The sequence below is a fragment of the Lissotriton vulgaris genome, chromosome 1_2, assembly GCF_964263255.1.
Source record: "Lissotriton vulgaris chromosome 1_2, aLisVul1.2, whole genome shotgun sequence".
NCBI classification, from domain to species: domain Eukaryota; kingdom Metazoa; phylum Chordata; class Amphibia; order Caudata; family Salamandridae; genus Lissotriton; species Lissotriton vulgaris.
In genome coordinates this window covers 331226293-331245206 of record NC_141686.1, presented here as the reverse complement: position 1 = coordinate 331245206, position 18914 = coordinate 331226293, and the positions used below count along the sequence as shown (strand labels likewise).

The 18914-nt window shown below is 47.5% G+C and overlaps 1 protein-coding gene across 1 annotated transcript in view; it reads right to left on the bottom strand.

The window, feature by feature from the left end:
* Positions 1–18914, bottom strand: part of LOC147736667 (C-type lectin galactose-binding isoform-like) — a 155035-nt gene that overhangs the window by 43407 nt on the left and 92714 nt on the right. The window contains exon 2 of the mRNA XM_086953802.1: positions 8528–8685. Within this exon, the coding sequence (XP_086809928.1) occupies positions 8528–8685 (158 nt within the window). The remainder of the gene's footprint in view (positions 1–8527; positions 8686–18914) is intronic.

Below are 18914 nucleotides of genomic sequence, written 5' to 3'. Positions count from 1 at the left end.
AGGCACTTTTAGATCTAGCGCTCGTGTGGCGCCAGGTCCACGCAGCCTCAGGGACCCAGGCTGGCTGACATTCCCTCCTCAGGGGCCAGGGAACAGAGCAGCAGGCATTACTGGGCCAGGTCAGCAGTTAGTGGGAACTCATCAAAACAGGGCAGTAGGCCTTCACAATCCTCCACTGTAGTGTTGCCCTCCTCCTACACTGCAGCCTGAACTCCTGCAGTGGGGCTTCCACTAGCCCTGGGGACAGCGGAGGCGTTTTAGTAAGGTGCAGGGTCCATCACACAGGCTCAAGTGGCGGTATCGCCTGGCAGCAGGTCCCCTCATGTTCTTGTCCCTGCTCTGTCTCAGCACATGGTGGCACATCCCCCTTATTTATATGCCCCTCACCCCACCTACCAGTCAGTGGTAGAAGCTTCTAGAATTCTCAGGGGAACTAGTTCTAACTGAATCAGGGGGAGGAGTAGAGCACCCGGTGTGCCAGGCTTTCCCTCCAAAAGCAGGGATGGCTGGGTACTGAACATCTAGACCGGTAACCTACTGCAGTCAGGTGGCACAACACATAGCCATGGCATCCATTTTAAATACAGCATGTTACCAGGGTGCATTTACACAATGGGGGGTAATAAGTGCTCACACCATTGCGTGACATTTTCGCATTAAACAGGGCATCTCAAACCACACATGGCCTATACAGTGACCTTTACCATGGGGGAGACATCCTAAACAGGGGGGTGAAAAGCGAAAAATTTGAGCGGAAAAATGGCCAAGTCCAACAATCGCTAACCCTGTTAGCGATAAAAAAGCAGCGCTAACCGCGGTTAATGCTGCTTTTTTATGTCCTGTATTTTTTGACTTAGCCATGATATCCTATGTAAGGTGAATATCATGGCTAAGTATGTCTATCCCTATCAGCAAGCTATCGCCAGACCTTGTGGGATTATCGCTTATTTCCACCGATAATCTTACAACTGGCAGCTTGCGCTCTGAATTTTATCGCTTTGGAGATAAGCGTTGCTGATAGCACGCTACCTCCATGATAAAATTCAGAGTTGGCCAGTGATAATTATCCTAGCGCTAAGTGCGCTTAACGATAATTATTGCCTAGCCTTGTTAATATGCCCCCTCATCCGCCGCTATTTTCTCTCGTAGAGGGACCATTTAGTAATTTCCTATTTTCTCGCTGTTGTATATTCCAAGTCTGCTGCTCGCAATTGTTCTCGAAGAAAGGATGTCTAATTCTTAACTTTAATATATTCATTCCAAGCTATGCACACTTTGTGGAAAAATATGACTACAGAAAAAACAAGTAGCACTCCATGTTTTCAATATCGGCATCCTTTTCGGAAAGGTTATCTAGCTCGGCAAATCGCATACAGATTTGCCACCAGCGACGACACTCCATTATGTCTCGTTACAAAGAGCACCCTGCTGACGCTGCAGATCGAGCACCAAAATACACAGTCACCATTACATTCTTTTGGTCACCACCGTACTGGGTCTCGAGTGCAGTGCTTCCGTGATACAAAAAACAGCTGACATGGAGGCCCACTTGATACAGTCTGAGGCATGCTGCAGACCACATCTGGAATGCGCTGCTCACAAGTGGTGGTATTGTCAAAAGGTGCAATGTTCTGATACCCAAAGTCCAAAGAAATGCGCTGGCTACATGTGGTGTAATGCGCTTGTGAAAAGGTGTTATTTGAAATTTCCCCAAAAACCTCGTGCCTACAGAGAAGACGCGTCAGTAAGAGCGCAGTGCCACAAATGATACTGGATAGTGCATAATGCTTAAAAATACAAAAGACAAGCAGCTCAAGTCAGGGTGATCAGGGGCATTTGGAAACCCTGAGGGTTTGGTACCTCCTCAGCTAACATTCAGCACTAAGATACCCGGCCAGCAAAACTGCAACACAACCCCCACCCACCACTGTCACCGCCCACCAATCACGAGCCAGAGACTGCCCGAAAGGCGGTGCACAATACCCAAAATGTTAGTTGCGTCTACCTCTGTCAGCACTAGCTGATAAAAGACTAACAATGGTTCCGCATCAGGTTGCTGTTACAAAACACCAATCATAGGTCACTAGTTGGGCAGGGCAGGACACAGAAACCTTGGTTACAGACTCTGCCCAATGCTTTCGTGTGCAGCTAACCAAGCCGAGGGGAAGAGATTCAAGCACCCACAGCTTTTGAGCTTCTTAGAGGACAACATAAACAAGCAGCATGCGCTGCCTGCTCCTCGCGCACACCGGCTCCTTGCGCATGCGCCGCTACCATGTTTAAGTCAGGCAGAGATGCGCGAGACAAAGAAAGAGTGCAACAGTGCAGACGAAAACTGTAGTTGGTGACCGCTGCTTCCGGACTACACGGAAGTCAGTTGGACATCAACAGCCAATCAAAACAAAGGTAACAAAAGCAATACAAGCATTCAGCAAATGGCAAGTGACAGGAAAAAGTACTGGCCGCTTGCCAACATATAGAAATTACCTCAGGTCTCAATGAGACAGCGCATTCAGCGTATGAGCCTCCAAGGCGAGACCTCAAAAGTGTGACAGGCAGCTGTAATATTTGACAAAACTGTCTGCCAAACCTTTAGCCCACTAGCAGTGGCGTAGCAAAACCTCAGGGGACCCCCTGCAAGCTAAGGTGAAGGAGCCCCCATTGCCTCTCCACCTACAGCCTTGCTGCTTCTGAGTGTTTTATTTGTTTGCAGCTGGCCAACCCAAGTGGGGCCCCTTTGAGGTGAACTGTGTGGGCCTACACCGCTGGGGCTGTGGGACCTCCTTTACACCCCTGTCCACTTCGACTTATTTACAGTTTGGTAGATGCAGGAGTCCCGTCAAGATTAATCTTTAAAACCGTGAAGGTTTTTTCACACTACTAAGAGTTTGGTAGTTTCACGGACACAATTCTGTCAAACCCGCGCCGCTTCCAAAGCATTTTCCTTCCTCCATTAACAGAGTTATCAGCTGAATATGACAAATGGAGTTAGCACAGCCATAAGTCTGCCAGCCATGTTTAGATTTTACATACTGATGATGTAATTGTTACATACGTTGTTGAAGTGTTGAGTGTTGTATATGTAACACACTACATGTTCCTCATTGTATATATGACACACTACATGTTGAGTGTTGTATATGTGATGCACTACATGTTGGGTGTTGTATATGTGATGCACTACATGTTGGGTGTTGTATATGTAAGGTACTACATGTTGGGCGTTGTATATGTAACATACTACATGGTGCGCGTTGTATATGTAACACACTACATGTTCGGCATTGTATATATGACACACTACATGTTGAGTGTTGTATATGTGATGCACTACATGTTGGGTGTTGTATATGTAAGGTACTACATGTTGGGCGTTGTATATGTAACATACTACATGGTGCGCGTTGTATATGTAACACACTACATGTTCGGCATTGTATATATGACACACTACATGTTGAGTGTTGTATATGTGATGCACTACATGTTGGGTGTTGTATATGTAAGGTACTACATGTTGGGCGTTGTATATGTAACGTACTACATGGTGCGCGTTGTATATGTAACACACTACATGTTGGGCGTTGTATATGTAACACAAGTCATGTTGGGCGTTGTATATGTAACTACATGTTGCTACTTGAATGGCTGGGGGTTGATTATTGTCATATTAATTATGTGCATCCGAGCAAGAGAATCCCCTGAGGGCATAAAAAGAGGAAATAGAACCCGGGCTGTGTAGGTGAAGCGGGACCCGATGGGAACCTGGGTAAAACGCCATCCGGAGGACCCCCCGCCCTCCTTTTGCATGCCGGCTAGGCTGGCGGGGGCCAGAATTTGCCCCCCTCTAACGAGGTGATCCCCCCCCAATCAGGGGGCGAGGTAGGGCTAGGGGGGATACAAAGGGGGCCAACGGCTCATGTGAGCACATACACCCCCCCTGCCAATAAGGGAAAAGAAGAATTCCACCCACACCTAAGATATGGGCGTCGCAGCCGCAAGGGTAGAGAGATGGAGGAACAAACACAAGAAAGCTAGTAAAAAAGAGAAAACTTACTAGAAAGTAGATGGAAGGCTCTCACTGTGTCCTTGGGATGCCTCATGGCAGGGGCACTGACGGAGCCCAGGATCAGCGTGCCGCCATAGAAAGAGTAGATTTGATGCTCCCAAGCGACCCTTGCGATGCCTCTCGGCAGGGGCACTGACGGAGCCAAGGGGCGTCGTGCCACCATGAAAAAAAATAGATGTAATTCTCCCGCAGGACCCTTGGGATGCCTCTCGGCAGGGGTACCGAGGGAGAAGATGGCAAGGACTCATCCTCAATAAAGGTAGAGTAGATGTTCATGTAAGGTCCTTGGGATGCCACATGACAGGGACCCCTGGGAGAAGGGAGGGTCCAAGAAAGGGTTACAGGGCGAGCAGGATGGCACTTGCAGCCCGGGCAGGTCCAGACAGACACCTTCCAAATTGGTAGCAAGCTGAAGCCTAGGCCTGCATTTTCAAAACGAGGAGTGGTAGCCTAGGGACAAAATTACATTTGCATCAGTCAATCAATCAATCAGACTTTTGTAGAGTGCGCTACTCACCCATGAGGGTCTGAAGGCGCTAAGGGGGATGGGGGAAGCAGGTACTGGTTGAACATCCAGGTTGTGAGAAGTCTCCTGAAGGGCAGAAGGTCCTGGGTCTGATGCAGGTGGGCGGAGAGGGTGCCCCATGTCTTGGCGGAGAGGGGGGAGAATGACCTTCCGCCGGTGGTCGTTCGGTGGATGTGTGGGACGGTGGCAAGGTCGGCAGAGCGAAGCTGGGAGTATGGGGTGTAGAAGGACAGTCGTTCATTGAGGTATGCTGGTCCGGCGCTGTGGAGTGCTTTTTTGAGTGAGGATGAGGAGCTTGAAGGTAATCCTCTTGTTGACCGGGAGCCAATGCTGGTCTCTCAGGTGGGTGGTGATGTGGCTGTGGCGAGGGAGTCCGAGGTGCGGAGGAGTTTTGTATGCGCTGGAGTCTCTTATGGAGTGTGCCCTTGGTTCCTGCATAGAGAGCTTTGTCGTAGTCCAGCCTGCTGCTCACGAGTGCTTGGGTGACCGCCCTTCTGGTTTTGGTTGGAATCCATCTGTTGATCTTGCGGAGTATGCGGTTGGTGTTAAAGCAGGAAGAGGAAACAGCGTTAACTTGCTGGGTCATAGAGAGCATTGAGTCCAGAATGAACCCCAGGTTGCATGCGTGATTGGTGGGTGTTGGGGCAGCTCCCAGAGTGGCCGGCCACCAGGAGTTGTCACATGCAGAGGGGTTGGAGCTGAGGATGAGGATCTCCATTCTGTTGGAGTTCAGTTTATGCCGGCTAGTCTTCATCCAGTCTGCGACGGCATTCATTCCCTCATGGAGGTTGGATTTGATGGTGGCAGGGTCCTTGGTGAGGGAGAAGATCCGCTGGGTGTCGTCGATGTATGAGATGATGTTGAGGTGGTGTGCTCCGACGATTTGGCAAGCAGTGCCATGTAGATGTTGAAAAGGGTCGGGCTGAGGGATGATCCTTGGGGTATGCCACAGGTGATCGTGGTGGCTTCGGACCGGGGGGAGGCAGACTCTCTTGGTTCTGCCGGTAAGGAAGGAGGTGATCCAGTCCAGGGTTTTGTCTCAGATCCCTGCGTCATGGAGGCATGTGCGCAGGGTGTGTTGGCAGATGGTGTTGAAGACAGCTGAGAGGTCCAGGAGGATGAGGGCTGCGGTTTCGCCGTTGTCAAGTAGGGTCCTGATGTCATCAGTGATGAGGGCGGTTTCAGTGCTGTGGTTGCTGTGGAAGCCGTATTGGGAGTAGTCCAGGACATTGTTCTCCTGCAGGAAGTGGGTCAGTTGTCAGTTGGCGGTCTTCTCAATGACTTTCGCTGGGAACGGGAGCAGGGAGATGAGTTGAAAGTTCTTTGGGTCCACCTCTGGTTTCTTGAGTAAGGTGTTGATCTTGTTGTGTTTACAGCTCTCTGGGAAGGTGGCGGTCTTGAAGGAGCTGTTGATGATCTTTCGGAGTTGGGGTGCGATGATGGAGCTTGCCTTGTTGAAGATGTGGTGGGGGAAGGGGTCGAAAGGTGAGCCGGAATGGATGCTGTTCATGATTTTTATGCTGTCTTCGTCGTTGACATGGTTCCAGGAGAGCAGGAGGTTGGTGTGTTTGGTGGGTGTTGAGTCGGGAGTTACTGCGTCTGTTGTCGGCATCTGGGTGTCGAAGATTTTGTGAATGTCTGCGATCTTGCGGTGGAAGAAGGTAGCCAGGGAGTCGCAGAGTTCCTGTGAAGGCGGGACGTCATTGGAGCTGAAGATGGGGGTGGTGAGTTCTTTCACGATGTTGAAGAGCTCTGCTGTTGTGTGCGTTGATGTTGATGCGTTCCTTGAAGGAAGTTCTTTTGGCGGATCGGATGAGTTGGTGGTGTTTGCGTCTGGCATTCAAGAGGGCTGCATGGTTGTCTGATGTATAATAATTGCGCCACTGCTTCTCGAGTTTTCGCCGGGTGTGCTTGGAGTTCTGGAGGTTGGCGTTGAACCAGATGGCTCTCTTGTCAGTGCGCCTGTTAAAGGGTTTCCTGATGGGGGCGAGGGTGTTGGAGCAGTCGTCGATCCATTGTCTAAAGTTGTGGGCTGCTGCATGGGTCTCGGAGGGCTCTGGTGGAGGGTCTCTGGCAAGTGTGGTGATGACTGATGAGCTGGTCTTCTGTGATTTTTTTCCAGCTGCGGTGTGGGATACGTTGCGGTTGGTTTGCTCTGAGTGTTTCTCGAAGGAGAAGTGGATGCAGTGGTGGTCGGTCCAGTGGAGTTCGGTGGTGTGGCTGAAGGTGACGTGTTGCTGGCGGAGAAGATGGGGTCGAGTGTGTGTCCGGCGGAGTGGGTGGGTGTTGTGATGAGCTGTTTGAGTCCGAGATTGGCAATGTTGTCGATCAGGGTTGTGGAGTTACTGTTGTTGGCGTTCTCAGGGTGGAAGTTCAGGTCTCCGAGGAGGATGCAGTCTGTGGAGGCGAGAGCATGTGTGCTGATGAGGTCGGCGATGGAATCGCTAAACTGTGGTCAGGGTCCGGGCGGTCGGTAATGTGGGTTCGTCTGAGGGTGGTGTTGTGATCAACATGAATCTGGAAGTGTAGGTGTTCGGCCATGGTGAGGGAGTCTTTGGTTTTTGTTGAGATTCTGATGATGTTCCTGTGGACGATGGCGATTCCTACTCCTGGTTTGTTGCTTCGGTCATCTTGAGGAGTTGCTGGGTGACAGAAGTGTGAGTGAATTTCATTGAAAGCTTCTTGGCACTGGCATAATGGCAACATGCCAAGCATCAACAACATGATGGCCATTTTGGATTGCTTCCAGGTGTCTATGGAGAAGGAAGCGAGTGGCACGCTTCCAATTTAACTAGCGCATTGATGGTGATGCGCATACCCAATTGATTACTATTTGCATTTATTTGTACTTTCATGGTGATGCCCACACCTAAGTAGAAGTAACACGTGCATTAACGGTGATGTGCACACCCACATGATTATTAATTACTTTTACTTGGTGCGTTCACAGTGATACACACACCTAAGTAGAAATGAAAGATTGAAAGCATATTTTTATGATGTTCTAAATTGTTCTTTTACCTAGTAAATTTAAATACTACTATTACAATCCGTGGGAAGCTTTGCTATTGTATATGAATTAAGCATTATTATGTTGCATTTTGTACCACCCCCTGTGTTTCTGCCAGCACCTGGGGGCCCCCATGGATTGGGAAACTTGGGAAGGAGTGTTTCTTGCACATGTAGACGTTTTGGAAGGTGATGATTGTGCGCCTGAAAGAAAGGTCAGTCCTTACACTTTACAGGAAATCTGCATACTCTACTACTTGTTGTATGTGGTATCCTGTTCCTTCCCTGCTTCTGTCATTGTAAAGAACCCACTGTTTCCCCTTCATTCCATGTGCTGGTGAACCTTTCCTGCCAAAGCTCCAAGAGAATGTATAGGTTTGAAAGAAATGGGGGTTAGGGAGAGAGCTGCAGCTCGAGGAAGCATGTTGAGGTGTATGGCCATCTTCAAAAAAATTGGTTTCCTTTGTACTTCATGTATGGTGCATCTGTAAATTCTACATGCACTATTGACATCAGATCTTCCTGAAAGCAATGGATAAGTTGGTATACTCGAGGATGGTGTCACTCCCTCATTGTGTCTAAATCTACATGCCAAGTTTGTCAAATCACAAAATATTGTTATCACTTTCACCTTGTCTTACACTTTCCGCTTTTTCCTGATTTAGATTCCACACTGTTCCATCGCCTACACGCACAGCATTTGTAAACATTTATACAACTTTCACCGCCTGAAACTGCCTCTACATCATTACTAACCAATGGCATTAATCCATTCTCCCACTTACCTCTTCTAAAATGTTGGCATGTGTGCTTTTCCATAAGCATAAGGCAAACTACTGAGCTGTTTATTAGGGTGGGAACCCATGTAGGGGATACCCTGCAGAAGGCTTAGATTAGACATGCACCGAAACATTGCCCCATACCTCAGCATCTTTCCAAAACATCTTGTCCTTGATATATCGATAACAGTCATCATTACGCGGGAACCAGTCAGCACCCCTCTTCCAGCGCTCACCTCCATCGGGCTGATTTCTGTTGTATGTGGTGTTTCTCACGGTCCCGGGGGTAAATTCAGAGTCCGCTAGGGAGAAATGCAGCACAATAAAATGTAAAGCAGATTCTAATTTTATGTACATCTTATGGTCACAATATATGGCGGAAATAGAACAATTCAAAAGACTTTGACACCTTGATAATATAAACAGCAACAACACGTATTATGAATGTTGCTAAGGGAGCAGTGTTTTATATTTTTAGTTGCTGGGGGGCAGCAGTACTGTTTACAGTACAGTGCTGTACACGTATTAAAACACTCCTATCCCTATCCTGGAGAGGCGAGGGCTCTTGTCTACCCTGCAGTGCTGAAGGCTCCTGGTTACCCTGCAGTGCTGAAGGCTCCTGGTTACCCTGCAGTGCTGAAGGCTCCTGGTTACCCTGCAGTGCAGTGGTCTCTTCTCCACCCTGCAGTTCAGTGGTCTCTTCTCCACCCTGCAGTGATAGAGGCTCCTGGTTACCCTGCAGTGCAGAGGGCTCCTGGTTACCCTGTGGTGCAGAGGGCTCCTGGTTACCCTGCCGTGCTGAAGGCTCCTGGTGACCCTGCAGTGCTGAAGGCACCTGGTTACCCTGCAGTGCAGTGGTCTCTTCTCCACCCTGCAGTTCAGTGGTCTCTTCTCCACCCTGCAGTGATAGAGGCTCCTGGTTACCCTGCAGTGCAGGGGGCTCCTGGTTACCCTGTGGTGCAGAGGGCTCCTGGTTACCCTGCCGTGCTGAAGGCTCCTGGTGACCCTGCAGTGCTGAAGGCACCTGGTTACCCTGCAGTGCTGAAGGCTCCAGATCACCCTGCAGTGCAGAGGGCACTTGTCTACCCTGCAGTGCTAAAGGCCCCTGGTTACCCTGCAGTGCAGCGGGCTCTTGTCCACCCTGCAGTGCTCAAGGCTCCTGGTTAACCTGCAGTGCTGAGACTCCTGGTTACCCTGCAGTGCTGAAGGCTCCAGGTTAATCTGCAGTGCAGAGGGCACTTGTCTAACCTGCAGTGCTTAAGGCTCCAGGTTACCCTGCAGTGATGAAGGCTCCTGGTTACCCTGCAGTGCTGAAGGCTCCTGGTTACCCTGCAGTGCTAAAGGCTACTGGTTACCCTGCAGTGCAGTGGTCTGTTCTACACCCTGCAGTGCTGAAGACTCCTGGTTACCCTGCAGTGCTGAAGGCTCCTTGTTACCCTGCAGCGCTGACCCTGCAATGCTGACGGCTCCAGGTTACCCTGCAGTGCAGAGGGCATTTGTCTACCCTGCAGTGCTGAATGCTCCAGGTTACCCTGAGTGCAGCGGTCTCTTCTCCACCCTGCAGTGGTAAAGGCTCCTGGTTACCCTGCAGTGCAGTAGTCTGTTCTCCACCCTGCAGTGCTGAAGACTCCTAGTTACCCTGCAGTGCAGAGGTCTCTTGTCCACCCTGCAGTGCTGAAGGCTCCTGGTTACCCTATTATTAGATAGAACTAGGGCCCCTGTGTCTTGCTTTGGGTCATTGAGTGGCATGCCTTCTTTGGGCCCTGGGTGTACCATATCCAAGCAGAGAGCATTATGATTGCAATCTGCTCTTTCAATCACCCTGAAGTCCAAAACCATGGGCCACATGCGTGTATCTACAAAAATGTAGTCCAGACGCGATTCATGGTCCTTCCTATTGAAGGTACACACTGAGGGGGCGTCAGATGGTGTGTGCCCATTTCAGACTCTCAGGGCAAAGTTCAAGGTAAGGGATGTGATCTGCAACGCTAAGGGGGACTATGATATGGGTTTGGAGATTGACAGGGGGGAATCCCCCCTGTAATCATCCTCAGCTGTTAGGGCACCCTCCTTTAAACCTTTTAGTGGTTCAAAGTGGCAGTTGAAATCCCCACCCATCAATATCCTACAATCAGCGGGTAGTTGTCCCAGAAATGAAGATAGATCGTCTAGGGTGGATGATTCCATGGACACACTTACTGGACGCGAGTACACATTGACAATCGCCAGGTTGTAGGCGTCTGTCCATTTGAGAAGATCACATTGTATGTCCTCCGAATGGGTTGGTATTATCTCCGCTTACAACCTATGTGACTAGCCACCCAGATAGCGAGACCACCGGAAGGCCTCCCTTTGCCGCCCCACCTAGCATGGACATAGAAAGTTGCATAACCCACCCTGGGGTAAGCTTCCCTAGCCCAAGTCTCCTGAAAGAGACAGATGTCATTACTATCTACTAGGGACCCCCAGTCACTGGAATCTACTTTATTGGCGATGCCTGCTACTTTCCATGAAAGGACCTTCATCCTTTTCGGACCTGGCTTGGGTGCCATTCCCCTCATTCTCTCACCATCTATATCTGTACATGACACTGGAAACCCGTCCAGAATTACCTGCCCCTCTTGGACCCCCGAATCAGTTACTTCTTGGAATATTATATTCTGGTGAAGTATTCTTGGTGGTTGATCAGTAGGGAAGCCTTGCGTACTAATAGTGATTGGCCGCTCCGGTGATAGAGGTGACGTAAATAATTAATTTACTCTCTTAATTTCTATGCAGGTAAGTACTTAATCAATAATAACTCAATCAGAAGGAAAGAAAACAGAGTCCGTGGTGTTAGAGTTTCTAAGGGTTTTATTCCTCATAAAGGAATCAGGATATCATGTTCTGACCACCACAGGGGTGTCAGAAGGGATAGATGAGCGCGCTCAAGTTTATTATCAATACATAGCTTATATACTTGATTTATACATAGGAATCAATGTAAGAGGCGTAACAGCTGAGAGAAGGCAAGATAACAGTATACACGTGGTACTAATACATCATCAAGAGGCGTAAACTAGGCGTGAACTAGAGGTGTGTGCTAGAAACGTCACTGATAGGTGACGCAAGTGGGTGGCACCAAGGGGTGGCGCTAACAGAATGTTGCAATGTCAGCAGAAAATCGGAAGCTTGGATGCGCGCGCAGCTGCATGACGTGTGATTGACGGGGTGCAGGGGACTTGACATTTACACTGACGGAAAGAGACAGAAGTCTGGCATGTCAGATCAACTTGTACTTCTATCATATCTGATATCTGATGTTTAGGAACTATACTATCTGGGCGGAAAGGTCTCTAGGGCAGAAGCTACTCTATGCTAACTGTAGATGCGTGTATGAGCGCCTAAGTGTCTACATGTGAAGCGTGGGGGCACGGGGCCTTCCATGGAAGCATGGCAACGGAGGCTATGAATTACTTGCATTAAGACAGGTCGGCCCTTTTGGCTCTGCAGCTGGAGAGGATGTTTACAGGATCTAGTAGGCAGGAATGTATTCTCGGAGGGCGGAACAGATAACTCGAAGGTTATAGTCAGTCTTGGCAGAAAGCAGGCTTGAGCTGAGCGCGAGGGGCCGCGCTGAAAGTAGGACAGAGTTCACGAGTACAGAAGTAGCCTGGGCAGAGTCAGGAGCCACAAAAGAGGTTCAGATGGCAGGAATTCAGGGCCTACTCTGGCTAGAGCAGGAAAAAGTGAAAAGTGTACTACAAAAAGACGGTGGCATAGCATACTTAGGAACGGTCTATATAATCCATTCATGGTGGATCTGAAAAAGGACAAGTTGACGTTGGACGCAAATGTATTTGCGTCTTCATAGCTGGCACAGGAGGGAAGTTACATGCACTTTAAGCTGGTACATGGAGTCGGTGGGGTACGCGCTAGGGAACACATCATGACCAAAATTTAATTTTCCTCATTCCCTCCTTGTTCCCTACGGACCCTTCATGAAATATCGATCCTCATGAATCGATCAGTCTGTTCTTGTAACATCATTTGTTCTTCTTTCTTTCGGTTACGTTTTGAATGAAAACTGGAATGTTCAATACAAGAGGTGGCACACAGTCCACAAATCGCTGGCCCACACTGCAGGCACAGGCAGCAACTAAATACTAGGACTAGGCCAATGCCTAGGAAGGATAGGATCTTCCATCCCCAAGCTGTTAACGTTGTCCAGAACCAACCGGACCAAGTCCAGGTGCCTGGAGTCTGATGTATCTGATTTGCAATCTTATGGAGACGGGTGATAGCTTGATATACAGATGGTGCATTCTGTGGAATGAAAACACAGCAGCTTGACCCGATGACCTTACAGGCTCCACCTCTATCTGCCAAGATGACGTCAATTACAAGACGATTCTGAAGGACAACAACCCGCATAGCGGACTGCTCTTCTGTTAAGTTACCTAAGGCGGAGGTAGTTTCATTTACTACTGCTTCAAGTGTTCTAGTTAATCTGCGTATTAATTTACTATTCTGGACAGGGCCCAAAAAGAAAAAGAATCCTTTATTAAAATCAGTGTACTGTTCCCATGCCGTTTCTGTGTAGTCGATAAGGGGGGCATCTCTTCTGGGTCTATTCTTTACTAGATTGCTATTTCTATGGTAATCAGAAGGAGCTAGAAAAACAGGTGGCAAAAGGAATGCAATGTAACAGGTACCATCCCAATCTGGAGGTAGACGAATGTATGCGGTATGACCACACACAAAGTAAGAATGACTGATAGCTTTGAAAGATGATTTTCCATCATCACTGTATTCGACCACAGTAGTGCATCTACTATGACCTAAGTGTACTGAACCTTTCTTTTTGATACATAATTCGCCAGTGACTGGCAGCACTGACATAATGGGTAGAACTGATGTGGCTTCGGATTCGACAGTAAGAATCATAAGGCTAATTGTATAATTACCTAATCCATATACTTCATTTTCTAGATCAGTTCCTATTCTAATGGGAAGTCCCTCCTTATCCGGGTAACAGACATCGAGCAGGACCAAGTTCAGGTTTCCCCAAACCCAACCCCCATCGAAAACAGCAATGTCGGGATCTAAGGAATTAATTATCTTAAACCATGCTCCGCAGGAGCCATTGTGGGTGAACGGATACGGAAAGAGAGGCAGGGCTCCCTTGTAATTCTGGTAGGGAGGGAGTCGGCCACATATCCAGCAATTTGTAGCATTGTTAGTTTGATGAGAATGATGTAACATACTAATGAATGTATTGTTGCGCAGCGCGAGTCGGTAGGAAAGCTCATGAGGAGGCAACTCACTAAAAGTGTGTTCAGCATAGACATTGTAAGCAGATTGTTCACGCTTGAAAATAGGATAGTAGATAGATAACAAGATGCTAGCAACAATGATTAATATACTGATAATAAACATAATTATTAGTGTCACTATGCAGTGACTACGAAGGGATTTGCAATATGTTCTTTTCTTTTCTTCTCTCTTTCTAACTCGATCTAGGGGATACATGTCAGAAACTATTTAACCGATTCACCTAGGGGAGGACTTAAACAATTAAACTGTCTGACTTGCTAGATCGTAATTTTATACGGTATTGTTCTTGAGGAGTCTTTTCTCTTTTGACTTCGGTAAAGTCTTTGTTATCACAGTCTTTGGTGGGGATGGGTGTGTCTTGTTCCGGTTTCAGTCCTGGGAATGTTTTGATATGGCTTAGGTGGACCCACCCCTTTCTGCCTTCCAACTTGACTGCGGTCTTTGTAGTCAGAAGAACGGTCTTCGGAGACTTCCAGCGGGGCTCCAATGGACTTTTCCTGTCGAAATTACGGACGAGGACAACGTCCCAGGGGCGGACGTCATGCGGCTTCACATCGGTGTTGTCAGGGAAGGCTGCGGCAACCTGTGAACGACATGATTGGAGTGCAGACATCAAGGAGGCAAGGTAATCTGTCAACATATTAGAATCAACATCGGTTATCTTTTTAGGAATGGGCGTCCCCCACATATTCGGTGGTCTGCCAAAGACCACTTCGTACGGGGATAGCCCTGATCTCGAATGGGCGACCATTCTCATATAGAATAGTGCCACTGGCAGGGCGACTATCCAGTCGACCCCTTTTTCCTGACATATTTTGGCAAGGCGGATCTTTAATGTCTGATTATGCCTTTCTACAAGGCCTGCTGCTTCTGGATGTCGGACACAATGGAACTTCCACTGGTATCCCAATAACAAGGAAACTTCTTTCATTAGGGCAGACGAGAATGGCTGACCGTTATCTGAGTACACGACACGAGGCAAGCCGTACCGTGGGAAAAATTCACGAACCAACTGTTTGGCCGTGGTCGGAGCAGTGTAATCTGGGACTGGGTATGCTTCGGTCCAGCGGGACAGAGCACAGACAATTACGAGAACATATTTAAATCCTCGACAACGGTCCATCTGGATATAATCCATCTGGAGGACCTCAAAAGGGTGTTCGGGAGGATGGAATCCACCTTGCTCTACAGGGACGCTTTTACCTGGATTGAACTGACAACAGATCATGCAAGTACGCACTTTCTGTTTTGCTGCTGCTCGTAAGTGTTTATTGTACCAGAGATTTTGCAAACTGTCTGACATTGCTTTCTCTCCTAGGTGGGCAGGACTATGTGCTGTATTTATCATGACTTGAACCATAGAGTCAGGGAGAAACCATATAGATTTTCCCTTCGTCATCCAACCTTGATCTGTCTGGATCCCTCCTAGTTCAATCCACTTCTTTATTTCTTCTGGAGTAGCATGTGTCTGAATGTCAATAACATCTAGTGTGGGATCTCTGACTGTCATGCAGTTTGTCGGATCTGTTGTCTTTATCGTATCAGTTGTCTGAGTGTGAGTCAGTGCTGTATGTTTTGCTGTCTGATCTGCCAGGTCATTACCCTGGGAAACAGAATCTGTGACTTTAGTATGTGCTTTACACTTCATGACGGATATGCCTGAAGGCAGATGTATTGCTTCTAACAGTGCTTGAATGAGTGGACCATGTTGTATCTTTGTACCATGAGAGGTCAGGAAACCTCGTTCCTGCCAGAGCATGCCGAAGTCGTGTACAACTCCGAACGCATAACGGGAATCAGTGTATATGTTAACATTTCTGTTCTTGGCTAGTATACAGGCTCGGGTCAGAGCGATGAGCTCTGCCGCTTGAGCAGACAGTGTATCAATACGATGTGTTTCTTTAACTTCGGTTTCAGTGGTCACTGCATATGCGGCTACTAACTCTCCTGTACTTGTTCTCATGCATGAACCATCCACATAAAGTGTCAGGTCTGGATTTGTCAAGGGAACATCTGTTAAATCTCGTCTGGGCTTTGTTACTGCATTAATGATCTCTATACAATCATGTGGAGCTGGATCTGTCATAACTGTAGGTAACAATGTCGCTGGGTTCAAGATACTGCAGCGTCTGATTTCTATGTGTGGCTGGAATAATGTCAATTCGTAACCTGTAAGTCGTGCTATAGTCAAGTGTTGAGTCTGGGTTCTGTTTAACAGAACCTCTACAGAATGTGGAACTTGTACTGTTAACTGATGACCAAGAACAATTGAATCGCTTTGTCTGATTGCTAACGCTGTTGCTGCTACTGACTTTAAGCATGCAGGGAGTGCCTGGGCTACTGAATCCAATGTACTTGAAAAATAAGCACAAGGCTTATGTGAACCTGCTTGATCTTGAGTGAGGACAGACAACGCTGTACCGTCACGTTCTGTAACAAAAAGTGTAAACGGTTTGCCGTAACATGGTGTCGCTAAAACTGGTGCTTGGCATAAAGCTTTCTTTAATTCCTCAAAGGCTTGTGTGTGTTCCTGAGTCCAAGGGAGGACAGTCGAAGTCGCTGCCTCCTGTGTCGTTAACTGAATGAGTGGTTTAGCTAGGAAGGCATATTGAGGAATCCATTGTCTGCAGTACGAGGTGAGGCCTATGAAGGCCCGCACTTCCTTTTGTGTCTGGGGTTGTGGCATGTTTACAATTAATTGAATGCGATCGGGAGTGAGCTGTCTCCCCACTTTGGACAGCAAGTGATCCAGGTACACAACTTGCTGAACACAGAATTGGAGCTTTGAAGGGGACACCTTGTGTCCCTTGTCGGCCAGGAAATGCAAAACTGTTAGTGATGCTTGTTCACATTCGGGCTCACTTCGTGCGGTGATCAGTAGATCATCGACGTACTGTAGTAAGGCGGTATTAACTGGCATTTGAATACAATCTAGTTGTCTTTTCAGTGCTTGACTATAGATGCTGGGGCTTTCTGTAAATCCTTGAGGTGCGCGGGAAAATTTGAAACTTCGTCCATTTAAACTGAATCCGAAGAGATATTGGCTCTCCGGGTCAATAGGTACACTGAAGAAAGCGTTCTTGAGATCGATTACAGTAAAGAACGTTGCTTCTGAATCAATGGCCGTCAATAGGGAGGAGATATCAGGAACCACAGGGTACTGTGGTACAATACATTTGTTCAGTTCTCGAAGGTCAATCACCAGCCGATATACTGGCGGTGCATTGCGGTCTGTACGTTTAAGAATTGGAATGATGGGTGAATTACAGATATTGGAGTCGGTCTCTACGACCACTCCTTGGGCAATAAGCTCTTCAATGATTTTCAGTAAAGCCACTACAGCATCGGGTGGTAACTTGTATTGTCTGATTCTGGGTAGAACAACTCCTGTCTTGAGTGTAACACGATATGGAGTGATATGCATACAACCTACATCAGCTGGGCCTTTTGCCCATAAGTGATCTGGTACATTTTTCAATCTGACATCAAAATCACGTAAAACGTAATGACCCTTGAAATCCCGTAGAAAGAGTCTGACTCCTTCCGGGGAACAGCATATGATAGCTCCTAGAGCCTTCAGTGTTTTGATTCCTAACAGATTTTCTGGACATGATTTCGTAAGTAACAAATCTGTAACTCGAGATAATGGACCCACAGCTAGTGGTACTGGTTCTGACACTTCATTTACAATAGGCTGTCCTGAAAAACCAAGGGAAACATTCTGTGAGCCTGAGAGGGGTGCCCCTGGAACTTCATTATGACTTATAGTAGTGCGACTTGCCCCTGTGTCAATTAAAAACTTTCTGTCTTTTCCTAATACGTGACTATGTACATAAGGACCTTCTTGATCTACAGGAATTTCAATAAGAGGCAAATCACCTTCCCTCTCTAGGCTGTTTCATGTATATCGCTGATAATCTGGGTATGCCGACTGGGCATACTGGTACATCTGTTGTGAAACTTGCCGTGTTGCGGCAGCGGGCTGTGTCTGAGCATGCTGTGGCTGTGGTACTGCTACGGTCTGTACTGTATGGGACTGATCATGCATAGGCTGTGTATTCTGCATTGGCTGTTCGTTCTGTGAGGTCTGTTGATGACCCTGTTCATGTCTAGGCGGACGCGGTCTTTCTTTAGTTTTACCTGTCTCGATGTTATGTTTCAGGACTGGACATTCATGTACGTAGTGACCTGGCTGCTTGCAATAATTACATGTCCCTTTAACGGGAGCGGCAGAATGATTGGTCTGGGCCCCACCTTTTCTATGACCTTCGGCTGGAATTGTCTGAGCTACTAACATTTTCATTTTCGTGTCTTTCATACGTTTCTGTTCCTGATCTTGTTCTTCCCTAATTCTATTCTGGTGATATTGTAACATTTGTAACATCTGTGATGGCGTATTTGCCTGCCAAGTACTTTCAACCTTGTACACTCTATTTTTAACTAGTGGTAGGGCGTTCTCTACTAATTTTGTTACAAAAAGGTGTGGATATGATTCGCTACTAGTTTTTAGACCACTATTTATGATGAAACATTTCTCGAATCGCGAATAAAAGTCACTAGTATCTTCATCTTGTTTCTGTTTACAGGACGAGATTGCGTCCCAATCTTCCTTTCTAGTTGTCAATAATCTTGGCAAGACCTGTACTATTAAACCTGGTAATGCTTTAGTCAGATCCCCAAGGCCTAACCCTGGGACTCGTTTGCTTTCTTCGTCTTCTATTTCCGCCCATGCTATCTTTGACTCTCCCACCTCCCAATCCTTTTCCTTTAATTTCTCGTAAATGCCCGTGGGCAACAGTACTTTCAACATTTTTGTAATATCATCATACGTGTAATCTCCCATCAGTAACATGTCTTTGAGCTCTCTGTGAAAACCTGCCGGGTCTTTATCATGGCACGGAACTAATTTCTTCATTTCTAACAGTTCTAACTTAGTCAGTGGTGTGTGAACATACACACGCTTCAAGCGTTGGTCCGTACCCATAACTGGGTGTACTTCTCGTAAGGGATTCTGACTTTCAATGCCACCACCGCATTGCATGTGGTACGTTTTTCTTTCTGGAGGCGGGGCGGGAACATATTCAGAGCTTAGGAAGTTGTAATACTTACGTCGTTGCTCTAGAATTATCTGTATTAATTTGGTACTAAAACCTCTCCATCTATCCATGAGTAGTGCTTCTAATGTCTCGTGTAAGGGACCTGGATCAGAATGATG